Raw genomic sequence first — 18,514 nt, forward strand, 5'->3', positions numbered from 1 at the left:
ACTGCGGAGGAAACTGTGGTTCCAATTAATGGCTCTCCTCCACGTTCTCAAGGGCAGAATTAGGAATGGTCAATAAATGTTGGCCTTGACCACAAAGCAATGAAGTAAAGCAGAAAATAGATGACAGAGCAGGTATTGGCAAGAATGGGGAGTGAAAGGGTCTTTCAGTTTTGTCCAATCTTTTTCAAGGTATTTTCAGTCCTTGCTGAGGCAATGGAATGTTGAGCAGACAAAGCAAAAAATTAAGTTAATAATGATTAAACTGCTTTGAATAATACATGACCTGAGCAAAATGTAGAGAGGTGTCTGAATAAAATGGTGGTGGGGGGAGGGGCAGCAGGAGGAGGATAGACCCACAGCCAAGAGATAATAGGTGGATAAGGGAGGGAGGGCACAAAAGCAAACAAGGGAAGGGGAGATGGCTCTGTGAATGGAAAGGGAAGGAGACGGAGGGATAGGGAAAATGGGGAGGTGGTCCAGCAGCATTGAGCTGTGGGAGCTGGAAGGTTTGTAAATTTAAAAAAATGTCTTTAGTTTGTCTACTGAGATAGAGGCAGATAGATCAAGAAAGAGGAGAGGGTCTCTGGAGATGGACCAAGTGAATATGAAGTCGATGTGAAAGTCAGAAAAGTGAATAAAGTTGGCAAACTCATCATGGGTGTAAGAGGCAGCACCCATGTAGTCATCAGTGTAGCGGAGGAAGAGTTGAAGAGACTTGCCTGTGTAGGCTTGTAGCATGGATTACTCCACAAAGCCAACAAAAAGGCAGACGCAGCCGGGAAAGGCTGCTCTTTTGATTTGGAGAAAGTGGGATGAGTCAAATGAGATTATTGAGGGTGAGAACATGTTCTGCTCAATGGAGGAGAGTGGTGGTGGATGGAGCTGGTTTGGTCTGTTGTTAAGAAAGAAAGAAAAGGCTTTGAGAACTTCTGTATGAGAGATAGAGGTGCAGAGAGATTGGACATCCATGATGAAAATGAGGTGGTGAAGTATGGGGAATTGGAGGTTTTTGAAAAGATGGGGGGGGCATGTGAGATATTGGGCATGTGAGATATTGTGCATGTAGGTAGGGAGGGACTAGACCAAGGGAGAAAAAATGGAGTTGAGGTAAGATGATACTAGTTCAGTGGGGCAGGAACATATGGAAACAGTAGGTCTTCCTGGATAATTGGGTTTGTGTGTCTTGAGTCGGAGGTAGAACTGGGCAGTGCGGGGATGGATAATGAAGTTGGAGGCTGCAGGATGGAAATGATCAGAAATTGACAAGGTTAGAAATGGGGTGTGAGACAATAGTTTGATATTCTTTGGTAGGGTCCTGTTGAAGAGGTAAGAGCAGGTGTCTGAGAACTGTCGTTTGGCTTCAGCAAGGTAGAGGTCAATGGGCCAGACCATAACAGCAGTCCCCATTGTCTGCGGGTTTCATGATGAGGTTGGGATTTGTGCAGAAAGTGTGAAGGGCAGAGTGTTCCAAGGGAGTGAGATTAGAATAGAGAGGGGAGTTTTTGCGCAGGAATGAAAAAAAAAGGAAAAAAAAAAATAGAATAGAGAGGGGAGTGGTGAAGTTGAGACTGTTGATGTCCTGGTGGCAATTGGAAATGTAAAGGTCCAGAGCAGCAGCTGGTCAGGATGAGGCATCCAAGAGGAGGAAGAAGGCTTAAGGCGGGAGAATAATGATGGAAGAGTGGTCACAAAGATAACAGAAGAAGAATTCGCCATCGTGGTGTACATTGTGTGGGTGAAGGGGGATGAAAGTGAGGCCTCTACTGAGGACAGAACATTCCATTTCTGAGAGGGGAAGATCAGAGGGGATGATAAAGATCAAACAGGGTTTAGAGTAGAAGACAGTGTGATGGAGGGTGTTGGGGATGAGGTTTAGCGGGAAGTGGAGGATTGGGGGTCGGGGGGAGGTCGAGGGTTGGGGGAGTCAGAGGGTGAAGGTGGTAGGTAGGGGGTTCAGAGGGGTGTCACTGGAGAGTAGGTGGGAGATGAGAGGGTCTGAGGGTTGGGCGGTGGGAGGAAATGGGGAACTCAAAGGAGGAGATATTATTTTTTGTAGTTGGCAGGCTTGTAAAAAAAAATCTATATAAAATTTGTCTTTTTTTTTAAATGTTGTGCGAGTCAGTTGAAAAAACACACACAATTGGACTTCTCTCCCTACCCTCTGTGAATTTATAAGTCTGTCTTCTCACTTTTCCCATTTGGATGAAGGGACTTTATCCTGAAACCTTGACTCTGTTTCTCTTCCTGCAGATGGTGCCTGATCAGCCAAATGATTTCAGTAGGCTTTTCCTTTTTGAATTGAATTTCCAGCACCTTCAATTTTTTTGCTCTGATTGAAATTGAATTATGGTTTAAAGATTTTTCCATAATTGATGCAGCAGTTAAAATCTCCTTTGAAAAGGTGTGTGTGTGTGCATATTTAACTCCTTCACAGGTAAGGCCCTTTTGTTTGGCAGTTTGGGGTACAGGATTCTAACTAGAATACTGGAGCCTGTCTAATCCAACAAGCTTTAAGAAACTTCTGAAGGCAACAGCAGGAAAAGGTAAGGGTTAATACTAAAGTGCTAGTATCTACAAATGTGAATCTCAGTTGAGCACAGAAAAGTGGAATTGTAATAATGTATATCAGCATTTTAAACTAATGCAACTACACTGAAATCCCCATTCCCAGCACTCATGCATGAGGTTTAATCTGGAAGATCTCAATTTTCTTTGTTTTTATTGATATCCTATTGGGATTTTTTGGATCATTCACTGGCTGATATCTCTCATTCTGTGGATGATTTCCCTTTTCTCTTTCACTTATCTGGTCACAGCCCTTCACACACCTCTTGTTAAAATTCTCATTTTTCTAACAAACCTATTCAAAGTCTCTAATTTCTCCTCTTTTGTACTAATTGCCTCCAGCTTCAGAACTCTCTTTAAAAAAAAAAAATTCTGACATTTTAAAGCTCTGGAATTCACTCATTTCATTTCTGCCTTGGACTCTCTTCTTAGGCACAAGAACCTTTGGTCATTGTGTGATACTTTGATCAATAACACTCCTATTAGCCACCTGACTTAACATGTTTATGTCTATAGAGGTCATGTGCAAGGATGTTCAATAAAGAATATGATCTTCAATTATGGGACACACGGCCAGATTGTTATGATTGCTTTGATAATACCACAATGCCTTTCTTTCAGAGATGCATCCTCCATTATTGTAATTTCTCACAGCTGCTAGAGTTTCTGGTGCAATCTCCACAGCGAACTCTTGGGAGTGTGCTCAAACTTTAGAGGGATCCAAACAGGCTGGCATTTTTTTTTGTGATTGGGAGCCATTGACCGCCTCCCCAACCCTCTCCCATCCTTTTCATGGCTACAGCCAGGTGCAACTGTTTTCATTTGAGCCCCTGTTTCGACCTTGTTAAAATTGTGTCCATAGTACTGGGTTTGGAATTGTTTAACTGAAGCAATTAACATAATTTGTTCATTACTTAGTGAAAGTGGAAACTTGATTGGGAAGTTAGACCTTAACCCAGGGTGAATGGAAAATTCCTCACTGCACTTTGCACATGTTGATATCTCAAGATAGAATGATTTTGGGATTTGTTTGGTATGAGATTATTTACTGTTATGTTCATGATATTTTGACGGTTGTGATAAATGTTCTTCCATCCAATAATTTATACAGTGAATTTGTTCTGTATTCAGCACATTCCAAACATGTTCTTTGATCATCCATTTCAAGGCATATACAACAAATATGTGAAGAGATTTGGTTTAGTTTATTTTGAGAAAAAATCTATAAAGTATAACATTCCTTTTGTTATATTATTGTTTTAATGAAATTTATTGTTGAATACCAAAGTATCAGTACCTGGACTCTAATCAAGGGGTTTGTTCATGTGTCTTGCATCACAGCCGTGTCACTTTTGACCAACAATCTAGATCAAGGTTAAATCAGGGAGTTTCGTAGCAGTTTAACAACCTTAAGATTAATTGCCCTGTTTGGCTTATCACATGAATTGAATAAACTTTTATCGGCACCTCGAGAGAAAGTTTTAGCTTTTAGCACGTTGATAGCCAGACGAGCAGTTTTAATAAAGTGGAAAGATGAACTCTTAAGCACAGTGGCTACATGATGTAATGACATATTAAAGTTTAATATTAAAGATAAAAAGTTTCAGTTTGAGAAAGTATGGGACCCATTTATAGAATAGTATCATAATTGGTAGTTTTAGATGATTTGGGTTCTCTAGTGTTGATCCATCCGTCTTCTAGAGGTCACGACTTGATCCATCTTTGTATTTTTCTTGTAACCTTGATTAGAGGGAGGGGTTAGATTAGTATTAGTTTTAGGGGCTTTTTCTTTTAGATAAATGGACTTATGGGGTTTAATTGATTATCCTAGATGACATCTTTTTGAAAAAATACTATATTAAGGTATAATGAGGATTATTATATTATTGAACTGATCTACATGCATAATCATTTTAACAAACAATTCGGGATGAAATTTAAAATTTGTTGTATTGTGCATTTATTTTAATTATATGATAGATATATGTTATCATAATGCTTTGGTTTATCAACTTGTACATGGATTATTATGTTAAACTCAATAAAAATATTTTAAAAAGAAATTACATTGTGAGTAGATGGAGATAATGGATTTTAATTTTGTCCCTAGTGCTACTTATGTAGTTACAATGCACACAGGGGAATATTAAATAAATAAATCCAGATATCCAGGTGTGTAATCTGAGAAGTATTATTGGAATAATGCTCCAAAAGATTACAATCATGTTGCTAAAATAATGGATATTTTAAGTGGTGTTTAGTATGGGCCATTAACCACTAATTAACCAATTAATGATTTTAAAGGGTGGTTACCAAGCTACCCCTTAAAAGTTTGTATTTTAAAATATCTTAAAAGTTCTTGGGCTGACCAACTTGCCAATGTATTCATGGATATCTTCAACATCTCACTCTGGCAGGGTGAGGTATCCACCAGTTTCAAACAGGCATCTATCATACTGGTGACCAAGAAGAATTTGGTAACCTGCCAAAATTACTATCGACCAGTGGCACTCACATCAGTGATGATGAAATGTGTTGAAGCATATGAATTCCTGTCTGAGTGGTGACGTGGATCCTTTCCACTTCACCTATTGTAGCAACAGGTCTCCAGCAGATGCCATCGCACTGGCTCTACACAAAGCTCTGGTACACCTGGACAGCAAAGTGAATACAACAGGATGCTCTTTATTGACTACAGTTCACCATCATCCTCTCATAACTGAACAGCAAACTCTAAGACCTGGGACTCAACACCCCACTGTGTAATTGGATCCTTGATTTCCTCACCTCCGGACCACAATCAGTGAGGATTGGTAAGAACATTTTCTCCACAATCTCCAACAGTACCTGAGCTGTGTTCTTAGCTCCCTGCTCAAAATTAAGGAGCTAATTGTTGATTTAAGGAAGGGAAAATCAGAGGTGTATGATTCAGTGATCAATAGGGACCAGAGGTGGAGAGGGTGAGCAAATTTAAGTTCTTGGGTGTCACTATCTTGGAGAATTTTTCCAGGACTCAACACACAAATGGCATCATAAAGAAAACACATAGGTACATAGGAGTTTACAGAGATTCGGTATGACATTGGAAACCCTGACAAATTTCTACAGATGTGTGGTGGAAAGTGTGATGACTAGCTGCATCACAGTCTAGTATAGGGACATGAATGCCCTTGAGCAACACAGTCCTGGAGGTAAAACCCTCCGCACCATTAAGAAGATCTACAGGGAATGCTGCAGTCAGAGACCAACAGCAATCATCAAGGATCCACACCACCCAGCACCCATTCTCATCTCTCTGTTACCTTCATGAAAGAGGTAGCCACAAGACTCGCACCACCAGGTCAGGATCAGCTGGTCCCCTCTACTGTCAGACTTCTCAACAACTAATTCAATTAGGGACTCATTTAAGGACTCTTACTTTCGTAGTTTATTGACTTTTTTCCTTCTGTATTGCACAGCCAGTTGTTTAACATTTTGTTATTTGTTTATATGTTTACATTGAGTCAGTTATTTTTTTATATACTGAGAGAGGTAATTCTGCCTCACTCAGAAGAAAAAAGAATCTCAGGGTTATGTGTGATATCATGTATGTACTCTGACTATAAATCTAAATTTGTCATTTGTCTGAAGTACCCACACATAGCAATGTATATTGATCACCATAAATACTTAGTTCTGACATAAAAGAAAGGCCGACTTGAAGGCGTATTCCATATTTGTGAAGGCCTTGCAGCAGAATTTCAGAATGCCACCAAAACTATTGTTTTGTGCAAGTTCTTTGTCTGAGCCATGAGCTAATGTTAGAGCTATACAAGACCTTGGTTACACCTCACTTGGAATATTGTGTTCAGTTCTGGTCACCTCATATAGGAATTAGGTGGGCACTATGAGGAGATTTACAAAGATTTTGCCTGGATTGGAGAGCATGCTTTGAGGATAGGTTGAGAGAATTTGGTTTTTTTTTACCTTGGATCAACAGAGGATGAGGGGTGATCTGATAGAGATGTACAAGATGATGAGAGGCACTGATCCTATGGATTGCCTGAGGACTTTCCTCAAGGCTAAAATGGCTAACACGAAGGGGGCACAATTTTAAAGTGCTTGGGGGGGATGCAAGAGATAGGTTTTTCCACACAGAGTAGTGGGTGCATGGAACATACCACTGGCAATGGTGGTGAAGGCAGGTACAATAGGATTTCTTAAGAGACTTTGACGTAGGTACATAGAAGAGAGAAAAATTAACGGTTATGCAGTAGGGAAATTCTATGCAGTAGAGTTGGTTATGAGGTCGTCACAACACTGTAGGCCCAAGGGTCTGTACTGTAGATTTTTATGTTTTATAAAAGGTGGAAAAAATAACAGATGCTCGAGAGAGAAAAAGTTGTTTACTTTTAGGATTAAGTTGATGAGAGGCCTTTAATTTATTTCTCTGCATTTTTGATGTGAGTGTAGCTGGAAAATTTGCTGATCTGCCTTTTTCCTTTCCAGTCCACCTATGGTGCATGCTACCCTCTCCTTTTCAGGTCTTTGTCAACTAATTCCTCCTTCATTTTACAGCCAATGCTGGCACTTCATTTTAGAACTTATTCTTCATGCCTGATGTTGATGTCCTTTATGGTCCTCAGCTGCCCAAGTCCTCTCAAGTCCGAATGGGCATCACACTCCCATATTCCATATCTGCACATGTGCTGCACACTCCCTTTCATGTCCCTGAGGCACCACAATGCCATGTTATTTTAAAGTGTGCCATTCTGCACCCTGTCATTGTCCTTTAAAGTTTACTTGAATACCACACTCCCATATTCTTTTCAAGTGCACATATGCTGCAAGTTTCCCTTGTCATTCTGAGTATGCTTTAAAAAAAACATACAGCACTGTAAAAGGCCAATGTGGCCCTACAAGTCTGTGCCACCCAATTTACACCCAATTAATCCACACCCTGGTGCATTTTTAAAGGGTTGGAGAAAACCAGAACCCCCAGAGAAAATTCACATAGACACAGAGAGAATATACAAACTCTTTCCAGAGAGCACAGGATTCCAAACCTGGACTGATCCTGAATACTGGCACTGTAAGGGCATTGTGCTAACTGTTACACCAACAGTACTGCTTGAGCACTGCACCACACCCTGGTATTCTTTTGGATTAGGCCAATGGCTCTCAACCTTTTTTCTTTCCACTTGAACACCACTTTAAGTAATTCCTATGTCGTTGGTGCTCTGTGATTAGTAAGGGATTACTTAGGGTCGTATGTGAGTGGGAAGGGAAGGTTGAGAATCACTGCTCTGGACCCAATTGTTACTTAAATATTTTGCTTGAGAAAAATTGTCATTGTCGCATTTCCTATGGAATTATGAAACCGTAGGCATAACGAGTCAATTAGGTATGATTAAAACAGTGGTTTTCAAACTTTTTCTTTCCACTCATTTACCACCTTAGGCAATCCCTTACTAATCACAGAGCACCTCTGGTATAGGGATTACTTAAAGTGGCATGTGAGTGGAAAGAAAAAAGGTTGAGAACCACTGGATCAGGCATATGTTGTGTGCTGCCCTTACCATTTCAAGTCAGTTTGAGTACTGCTCCAATTCCTTCCAGGTCTGCTTGTGATGCATGCTCCTCTAAACCACAACTCCGTGTTATTGTCAAGTATTCATGTTTTGCGCACGGCCCTCACCCATTCAAGTCAACTGGAGCACCACACTCTGGCATTCACATTGACTTCTCTTGTTTCTGTTAGTCCTCACCCCTTCCCCCATCGTTTGCTGTTTCCTTTCCTCTAGCAGTTCCTCTCTCTTTCCCCTTTTCCATCTAATGCCACCAAAAACAGCACCCCTTCCCCAATCAATTCTCTCTCCTGTCCTCTTGCCATACCCAGTTGACACCTTTTGCCTGTTAGTTTGTATTTTCCCCCTGCCACCAGTTTTCATCAGTTACCCCAGCCTTTCTGTGTTTTCATTACAATCACAGTGGCTGGAGATTTTTGTATTTCACAGCACACTCCCGTGTTCGGGTCCGGACTTGAAAAGAATACGGGAGTGTATTGATTGAGCGGACATGAAAGAGCACAGCACAGCCGGACCGAGAAAGAAGTACTGCTGCCCAGGGAAACGACAGGGCTCAGCACAGGCGGACCTGGAAGGAATACGGGAGAGCAGTGCTCTGGTTGGCTGGAAAGGGCGAGGGCACATGCGCAGTTGAGAAGAGCACGGTGGCGTGCTCCAGAGGACCTGTGAGGGCAGCGTGAAGCACATGAGAAGAAGACGGGAGGACGGTAATTAGACGGACATGGAAGGGCGAGGACTGCGCTCAGCACAGGCGGACCTGGAAGGAGTGTGGTGCACTGGTCGACTTCCTTTCAAGTCAGGGCAGCCTTCATTTTAGGTCCGCCTGTCCTGCACACTGCCCTCGCCCTCTCATATCCGCTGGAGCATCTTTCCAGGTCCACGTCGTCTAAGTGCGCATGCGCCGGGCACTGATTTCGCCCTTTCAAGTCCGCCGGGGCATCGCACTCCCGTACCCCTTCCAGGTCCGCCTGCGCTGCACACTGGCCTTTCAAATCCGCTCGGCAGCTATTCTCAATCCGGGGGCCACAGCACATTGAAGTCAAAGCCCTGTTTTATCTTCACCTCGTGTAACGTAAACATATTTTATGTAGTCGTTTGAAGGAATCAGAACTTGACTGGCTTCACAGCCATAAACTTTGAGCAGAGTCCAAGGGGGAAGGGAGGGGGGTCATAGATGAAAGAAAGTTGAGAATGGCAGCTCTAGGGTACCACAATCCCATATTTTATTCTGGTCCTCTTGTGCTTTCAGGTCAGTGTGAGTACCACAATCCTGTACACTTTTCAGGTCCGCCTCAGCTGACTCGCCCTTCTACGTCTGTTTAGGCACCACAATTCCATTTTGTTTTCTGGTCTTCCTGTGCCTGCGCACCACCTTCGCCTTTTCAGGTCCGCCTGAGCACTACACTTCTGGATTCCTTCCAGGTCCACCTGTGCTGAGCGCAACCTTCACCCTTTCATGCCTGTTGAAAACCGTGCTCAATACGCATTAGCGTGCCGGATTTTTTTCAGGTCCGCTTGTGCTGTGCACTGCCGTCTCCTTTTTAGGTCCTTCCTCATATTACGCATGCTGGCTCTTCAGCTAATATCTCTTTGCATTACCTGGTTCATTTGCAAACTGTCTTTGTGACTGACCCTGCCCTCCATTGTGATTACAAACTTGTGGGTTAGTTCTTCCTGTATTCCTTTCAGGTCCTCATCTGGTGCATGCTGCCTTGGCTTTTCATGTCCGCTTGAGCACCACACTCCTGTGTTGGTTTTATAATTGCGAGGTCAGGTCTCTCAAATTTAATTGAGTTTTTTGAAGATATGACCAAGAAGGTTGACAAGAGCAGAGTTGTAGGCATTGCATTCAGCAAGCCATTTGATAAGGTTTTGCATAATAGGCTGCTCTGGAAGGTGAGATTGCATGGGATCCAAGATGAGATAAGCTGAATGGATAGCAAGTTGGCTTCATTGTAGAAAGCAGAGAGCAATGGTGGAAGGTTGTTTTTTAGACTGCAGGCCTGTGTCATCTCGTGTGCGATTGGGTTCAGTGCTGGTCCCATTGCTCTTTGTCATCCTTACCAATGATGTAAATGAAAAAAATAAAGGTAAAGGTTTCATTTTGGTCATTTAATACTACATTTAGAATATAACATGAAATTCTAACTTTTGTCTACTGGAAGGCAGATAGAGAGTTGCTATTGCCCCTCACAGAAACCTTCAGCACCTGGTGTTCCTAGGTGGTCCCCCTTCCAAGTACTGACCATGTGCATGGCATGATCAGCAAGTTCACAGATGACACTAAATTGTCTGGTTTTGTAGGTCGTGTAACAATATTAATATTTGGTGAGAATTTATAAGATTTAGAGTAGGTCACATATATACACACATTTTAAAACAGATCTTATTTGAAAGACTGAAGAATTCACATTGCAAGATCTCTGGAGAATGTAAGCACCTTTCGCAAGTAGGTGTTAATTGAACTGATGTCATAAAATGTTTGACCATTGTCTTACTGGAGTCATGCTGTCTATCAGTACCCTTTCTGCAAAGTGCTCACAGAAAGGTCAATTCTGGATTTTGTTTATCTAACAGCAGAAAGAACTCCTGTTGTTTTCTAGAGAAGGTGGGGGTTTTGCAAGACATGAGTCACATGCTCTCTTTGGAGTTTCAGTTGGAAGAGAGAGAGTTGAGTTAACTGCTCAGTCAGTGAGTGTGTGGGACACTGACAAGTAACTGAAAAGTGCAATCCAGGGAAAACTGTTTGAAACTGATGAAAGCAAGTTCCAAAGCAGTAGATGGTTGGAAGTGCTATCTGTCTGATATTTCTCTTGAAATAGAGGAAAAAATGGAACTCTGTGGTAGCTTGAAGAAAGGTTATCATCTAGAAGACCCTGATGGGGCAAGTTTCATCAGCGAGACCCTGAGGTGACTAGTGGTGGTACCTCAGTTGTGGAAATCCTGGAGCAACAAATATCTCTCTCTGCAAACCCTACAAGAACCTTCCTGAGCAATAAACATTTACCTTTCAAGCACCAAGCCTGGTGAACTTTATACATGTTAAATTCTGTGCACAGTATAAGAATTGCCTGCATCCAGAGAACTTGGAAGAAGGAGAAGTGAGATTGAACTGTGAACCAAAGAACATTTCTTAAATCCACACACATACATTAAATATACGTGTGCTTAGAATTAGAAGGGGGTTAATTTGGGTAAGTTAAGTATAGAGTTAAGTTAAATTTTGATTCTATTTTCATGTTTGAAGTTGATTAAAAGTAACTTTGGTTTTGAAAGCCACTTGTCTTGGTGAATGTCTATTGCTGCTGGGTTTTGGGGTCCTTTGGGCTCGTAACACTAGCACCCTGCAGGCTGTGTGGGTTCCTTGCCTCGAGTCATAACATCCTGCCGCCTGTGTGTTCTTCAGCTGCATAGCATCTCACTGATTAGTGGTCACCCTTCTGTAGGGTTGTCTCCTCTGCTTCTCTTTCTCAAATGGGGGTGGTCTCCCTGTTTTCTGGTGCCCTATGCCAGATGTCTGCTTCTCTGGAGTTTTCAGCCCCTTGACACTGCTGCTGAACATAGGCACTGCCATCTTTGGTCCAGACCCCGTGGTCACAGGATTTTAAAATAAACCGCCGTCAGCTCCTTTAACAAGCCATTTAAAGGCTGAACGGAGCCAGCTGAAGTTGGACCCTGAGGGGGAGTGCTATGTCTCCTCTCTTGGCTCTCCCCAGGTCTGCACCAGCAGCTCCAACAGACCATCGTTTTTTTTTTGTTGACCCAGCTAGTATCAACATCTTCACTCAGTAGGTAGCAAATCCTTGAAATTCTCTACACAAGAGGGACGGAGAGATTGCTCAGTATATTAAGTCAAAGCTGCATAGATTTTTGGATTTTAAAGAAACCAAGTGATATGGATTTAGTACAGAGAAATTATGCTGAACCTCAATCTTACTAAAATGACAGAGCAGGTGCCAGGTGCTAGAAATGTCTAAAATAGCAAGTTTAATGTTGTGGGGAGAGAGAGTCATGATGTCGGTTTTTTTAGGACAATGACATCTTGTCAGAACTGGTGATGTTTCTAAAACAAATGTGTATGCAATTGTGGAGAAGGGAATATCTGAGTTTGGATGGAATCTAAAGTAAGAGGGGTGGGACAGGTTTACACCAGCCATAAGAAAATGAAGAAGGCTTATGAATGGCAAGCAATCTGTCTGGAGGAAATGTGTTAGAAGGAAAAGAGCAAGGAGATCAAAAATCAAAATCAACTCTCCTTCACGGTCTCTCTCATTTCTTGCAGCTTCTTGCTCAGCCATCTTTATTTCTTCATTGCCACTGCTCTCTCCTTTTCTCTGCTTTATATATTCATCTATCCTTCCTCCTCAGTTAATCTCCTTCTTACTCTACTTGGCCTGTCTCTCTCTCTCCTCCTCTTCTGCACACAGAGATAGAAATGTTTACTTATTGCAAATGGCAATAACTTAACTGAATCTACACATTTTTTTTGTGAATTTGAAAATTTTCTTGGAAGGTTATCAATACGAAACATTGAGAAACTTCTCATTTGTCATATGCTGGCTGATATGCTGAATGTTTAGCCCTCTTTGGTCTCATTTGATTGAAAATTTGGGTATTATTCATTGATCAGCCATCAATTTCGAGAGTGGAATTAATGTTTTTTGTTCGCCCGTGCTATGAAAGTGTCCGTGCTGTAATAAAACAAACAGCCGAACATGCAAAACTAATGAGCTTACAACCAATTTTATTACTCTAGCAGGAGTGAGAATTACAAAGAATGAGTAAACAATGCAACTTGTTCTCTATACCTAACCTCACTCACTCATACAGCCTTTTGGTACATCTCATATAGTACTTGTTTCATGGGATACATGCAGTTTCAAATGTCAATTGTACAGATTAGTTGCAGCTGAATGAACCTTTACATTAACATCTGCCCTTGTGGTTTTTACAGATATGCAACTTATTTAACTTTAGACAGGTTAATGCTGTTCATTCTATTCTATATTAATTAAGTTGAAATCTCTTGGTGCCTGCCACATTGACCACCGCCAGTGGGCTGATATCGCCTCAAACCGTGCATCTTGGCGCCTCACAGTTCGGCGGGCAGCAACCTCCTTTGAAGAAGACCGCAGAGCCCACCTCACTGACAAAAGACAAAGGAGGAAAAACCCAACACCCAACCCCAACCAACCAATTTTCCCCTGCAACCGCTGCAACCTTGTCTGCCTGTCCCGCATCGGACTTGTCAGCCACAATCGAGCCTGCAGCTGACGTGGACTTTTACTCCCTCCATAAATCTTCGTCCACGAAGCCAAGCCAAAGAAGAAGAAAGAATTGAGCCCTGTCTTGTGGTTTTGTTATCGAACATATCCGAGTGGAACCTTGTTCCAGTCTATTGCCTCATTAGAATTTTTTATCTGTAAGGCTAACAAATAGACAGAGGAGGGCCCTTTCCTGTCATGTCTGACATCTTTGTTTAACGTTCTTTTACATATAACCAGGTCCTTTGGACCAATGCCGATGTGCAGTTTGATATATTTTTCACTAATTGACAATCTAATGTTTTGTTACTTCTGTCCTTCACATTTTCTATGATCAATCATCCTTTCTCTTTACCAGAGACATGCCATTACCTCATATTCCCAACTGTCTAAGGCTGCGATGTTTCTGCAACTGAGAACTGCTTGGCTCCATATTATACTAAAGCGTTAACTTTTTGTTAGCTTACTTACTACAGCAGAAGCCCCGTAATTATTTACAATTTGGCTTGAAAGGACTTAAAAGAAAGTGGAGATGATTAAGGAGAAAAGATTCTATTGCATAATGCTATTTTATGGAAAGTTTTTGACTTGTTGAACATTGTCTTTGTAAACAGGCGCCATCGCTGTCCACATCTTGCCACTGTGATCAATGAAAAGATCAATAAGCCATGCTTAATTACTGAGTATGTGGAGAAATTTGCACCATATGGAATTATACAGCCCAGGGATTCCTATAGACCACGAGAAGATTATCAGCGGCACCCAGGCAAGATGCAATCCATGACTACATTCAGGTACTATTTACTCCATTTCATGTAATAAATACTCATTAAAATGCACAGGATGTGAGAGGAAGAGATAAAATAATTAGAATATATTTAAATTAAAAATCAAATAATATTTGCCAGCTAACATTATCTTAAGGATCAGTGAGCTATGAAGTAATAGGAATTTAAGCATTTATAATTTGCTTCTGATTTTCATAACCTTCATTTAAATTGCAAGTTTGAATGTTATTGATTAACAATTGTTACTCCCTTATTACAGAATCAATATATTTACTGTTCTTCACTTGCTTTCATTTCAGTCCCCTCTCTATTGTCCAATTAAAACAGAGCAAAATCTGAATGGTTAACATCATATTATTTCTAATTATACTGTTATAGTAGAGACACAAGAGATTGCAGATGCTGGAATCTAGTCAGCAACTGTGGAGGCTGAGAATTGGTTGATGATTTAAGTTGAGATCCTCACCATGATAGAGAATGTGGAGGGAAGATGGTCTTTCTGAAGAGGGCGGGCAATGAGGCAAGAGGCTGATAGGTGACTAGTGGAACCTGATAAAGGAAAGATGATGAGCAGACTGAGCCAGATGGCAGAGAGGGCAGGAAAGGCAGGTCGAGAGAGGGGCAACTCAGGGATGGTCAGATGGAAGCAGGTGGTCATGGGAGAAGTTCTGATCACAGGAGTTAGAGTGGAAATGGAAAAGGTGAACAAAGGGAGAAAAAAACCCAATGGACTAGCACGGGTGGGCAAGGAAAACAGGTTGTGGGTTAACTGAAAATAGAGGAGAAGCTATCCTTCTGGAAAAGGAGGTGGCTCTTGGAATCAGTGAATTTATAGTAGGTGTCAGTGGATGATTTGTCCCCTGAGGTGTCTCCATCACGAGCCCACCTGCTTCCACCCTGCCTCTCATAATTGTGAAATATGGTTGAAGATGATTAAACTCGCACCATTCTGTGAAAAGGGATGGAATGTAAAGAATGTAGATGAGAGCTTGAAAACAGACAATACTAGCTAGTAGGCCTCTTCTCATCAGGAGCCCCAAGGATGCAAGGATCTGGTTCAGGCTGGTACAGTGACCTAAAGTAGTCTATAGGTAGTACTGCGCTTGCTTAATAGAGACATGAATATTAACTTAGACGCCCCTAAGGAGGGAATGAACTAATTAACATAACGTGCGATGTATGAAGAGAGAGGAACTGAGTGATACCTGTATTGATGGAAGGGAAAAGGAGAATGTTGTAATGTATTGGGATTCTGTTTGGAAGAAGGTAAATGAAGGTGGGGGATGTTGAGCGCAGGACTGTACAAAAGAGTGATGATTCTGAACCTCCGGTGTGTCTCCAGACCAGGGACACCCGACTCTGCAGACTCGAAATAAAGCTGAACCTGTTCTCCAAGACTTTGTCTCCAGAGAAGTAATTGTGAACACTTTATATTTCACAATAATGATGCCATGATTTTCCCTCACTTTTCCATTTCTGCCACACCTGTTCTCAAAAGGAGACATACTACACCAGGAACTCTAAAATCCTCTCCTTTTCTCAGGAAATGTGGCTTCTTTGCTGCCATAATTGATGAAATCCTTGGTTTCTCAATTCCCTTGCATGGCTGCTCTCGCACTACCCTCTCACCAGTCAGAATACAAATAATTCCCATAATCCTCGTCTCTCAGGATGGCATGGTTGGCATAGCATTAGCATAACGCCTTTACAGTGGCAGTGATTGGGACCTGAGTTCACATCCCACGCTTTCTGTAAGAAGTTTGTATGTTCTCCCCGTGTCTCTGTGGATTTTCTCTGGGGTCTCCGGTTTTCTCCCACCATTCAAAAATGTACTAGGTGTGTAGATTAATGGGGTGTAAATTAGGCAGCACACAGACACATGGGCTGAAATGGCCTGTTCCGTGCTGTTTGTCAAAATTTTAAATTTCATCCCACCAACTTCCGCATCTGGCACACAATCCTTTGCTATTTCTGTTGGGTGCTTATGGAACCCTCTGGCCCCCCCCCCCACCCCCACTTTCTGCTTTCTGCAGGGACAACTTTCTCCATGAATGCCTGAATCTGCTCATCCCTTCACAACCACCGTCCCCATTCCCTGGAATTTACTCTGCAACTGTAGGAGGTACAATGACCTTTCCCTCACCCCCTCCCTATCCAGGTACCCTAGTAACTTTTCTATGGGTATCAAACTAATATGCGTCTCCAACCTTGCCTATTGCATTTAGTGCTCTTGATATAGTCTCCTTCACATCAGTGAGGTGAAGTGTAGACTAGGTAACCACTTTATAGAACACTTGTGCTCTGTCCACAATGGCCAGCTTGGCCATCTGCTTTCCTGTCATTTCACCTCCCCTTCCTATTCCCAGATCAACCTGCCTTCCTTCAACCTTCTCTACTGCCAAGGTGTGGCAAAATGCAAACTTGAATAACATCACCTCCTATTCCACATATACGGCTTACAACCCATTGGCACGAGCATTGAATTTACCATTTTCAAGTAACCCACACCGTCAAGTTTCTTTCCAAATCCAACCAGTCCATCTGGTTTCTCTCCTTATTTCCATTTCCCCCCACTGCATCATCTGGATTTGTTACCCTCCCCCAACATTCACATACCTATCCTCAAGGGATTCTTCTCCCTCAGCCTATCTTTCCTTTCTCCTTTCCCATCTGGTCTCATCATCCCTTCCCTAACTGGTTCCGCTTCCAACCTCTATCTCTACCTTTCGTCTTCACTTGGCTCCATGTGACCATTTGTCTTTCATTATCTGTTTCCATTTATGAATAATAATTAGAAAACAAGCTATCCTTGTTCCCCTGAATCCACACATCTCTTCTAATGTTTAGGAATTGCCATTCTATCTACTCGGTGGACTGGCTTCTAATTCTTCCATTAAATTCAGTCTCAGAAAGTGGACAGCTCTGACAGCCTTACTATTTATTGCTCATCCTTGACTGTCCTATCAAAAAGAAATTTTAGATTATATCTCCATCAAAGACATTATAAACTGAAAAAATACTCCATCAGTACCCCTTGGTACCTTGGAAACTTCCCCTGAATCCACACATCCCTTCTAATGCCTAGGAATTGCCATTCTATCTACTCGGTGGACTGGCTTCTAATTCTTCCATTAAATTCAGTCTCAGAAAGTGGACAGCTCTGACAGCCTTACTATTTATTGTTCGTCCTTGACTGCCCTATCAAAAAGCAAAGCAAGCCAGGAGCTTCAAGGGAATTAAGAGCACTTGACATTTCTGTGGGTTTATAGAGATGTTTAGGCCAGAATGAGTAAAGATGACAGATTTCCTCCTCTGACATTCATTGGTAAGTTGGATATGAAGTTTAAATCCCGTCAGGACCCAGAGCTTATCCACCTTTATATGTCTCAAAGGTTCCAATACGCCCTCTATCCTAATCCCTACATTTTCCATAATTACCCCTTTTGCTTCTCTTATCCTACACAATTCTATATCCTTTTCTCTAGTGAATACCGAAGAGAAGAATTATTTCACTATCTCCCTCATCTCATTCGGCTCCACACACATTTGTTCGCTCTGATTCTCTAAGGGACCAATTTTATCCTTCATTCTCCTTTTGCTATTTACATATTTATAAAAACCCTTTGGATTTATTTTCACCCTGTTCGCTAAAGCCACCTCGTACCTTCTTTTCGCTTTCCTAATTTCTTTCTTAAGCTTTTTACAATCCATGTATTTTCCAAGCATCTTGTTTATACCTTGTTTCTCCTTTATTACCCTAATCTCCCTTGAAAACCATGGTTTTCTTGAACTTTTAGCCCTGCCTTTTATCCTAACAGGAACATAAAGATTCTGCACCCTCAAAATCTCACCTTTAAATGACCTCTAATTTTCCTCTACCTCCTTTCCATAAAATAAATCAGCCCAAAACACTCCTTGCAAATCTCTTCTCATTTCTTCAAATCTGGATTTCTCCCACTCAAAAACAATCTTTGGACCCGATCTATTCCTTTCCATAATTATATTGGAACTAATGGTACCATGATCACTGGATCCGAAGTGCTCCCCAACACAAGCCTCAGTCACCTGCCCTATCTCAATTCTCAAGAGTAGATCCAACACTGCCCCTTCTCTCATGGGTACTTCAACGTTTTGCTGCAAAAAAACTATCTTGCACACATTTTACAAATTCTAATCCATCCAGCCCCTTCACAGAATGTGTTTCCCAATCTATATTAGGAAAATTAAAATCCCTCACGAATACAACCCTGTGCTTATTACAAATCTCTGCTATTTCCTTACACATTTGCTCCTCTATTTCTCACTCCCCACTAGGTGGTCTATAATACAC

General features: G+C 41.7%; 1 protein-coding gene across 8 annotated transcripts in view; it reads left to right on the forward strand.

Moving 5' to 3' along the window:
* LOC138757180 (stabilizer of axonemal microtubules 2-like) overlaps positions 1-18,514 on the forward strand; it is an 84,932-nt gene that overhangs the window by 58,948 nt on the left and 7,470 nt on the right. For 7 of the 8 annotated variants that reach the window (XM_069924129.1, XM_069924096.1, XM_069924108.1 and 4 more), the window contains one exon: positions 14,011-14,190. In XM_069924129.1, coding sequence (XP_069780230.1) covers positions 14,011-14,190 — 180 coding nt within the window. Of the gene's footprint in view, positions 1-2,288; positions 2,402-14,010; positions 14,191-18,514 lie in introns of those variants that run through there. The other variant, XM_069924110.1, reaches the window with a different exon arrangement.

Source organism: Narcine bancroftii, chromosome 1 (genome assembly GCF_036971445.1).
Source record: "Narcine bancroftii isolate sNarBan1 chromosome 1, sNarBan1.hap1, whole genome shotgun sequence".
NCBI classification, from domain to species: domain Eukaryota; kingdom Metazoa; phylum Chordata; class Chondrichthyes; order Torpediniformes; family Narcinidae; genus Narcine; species Narcine bancroftii.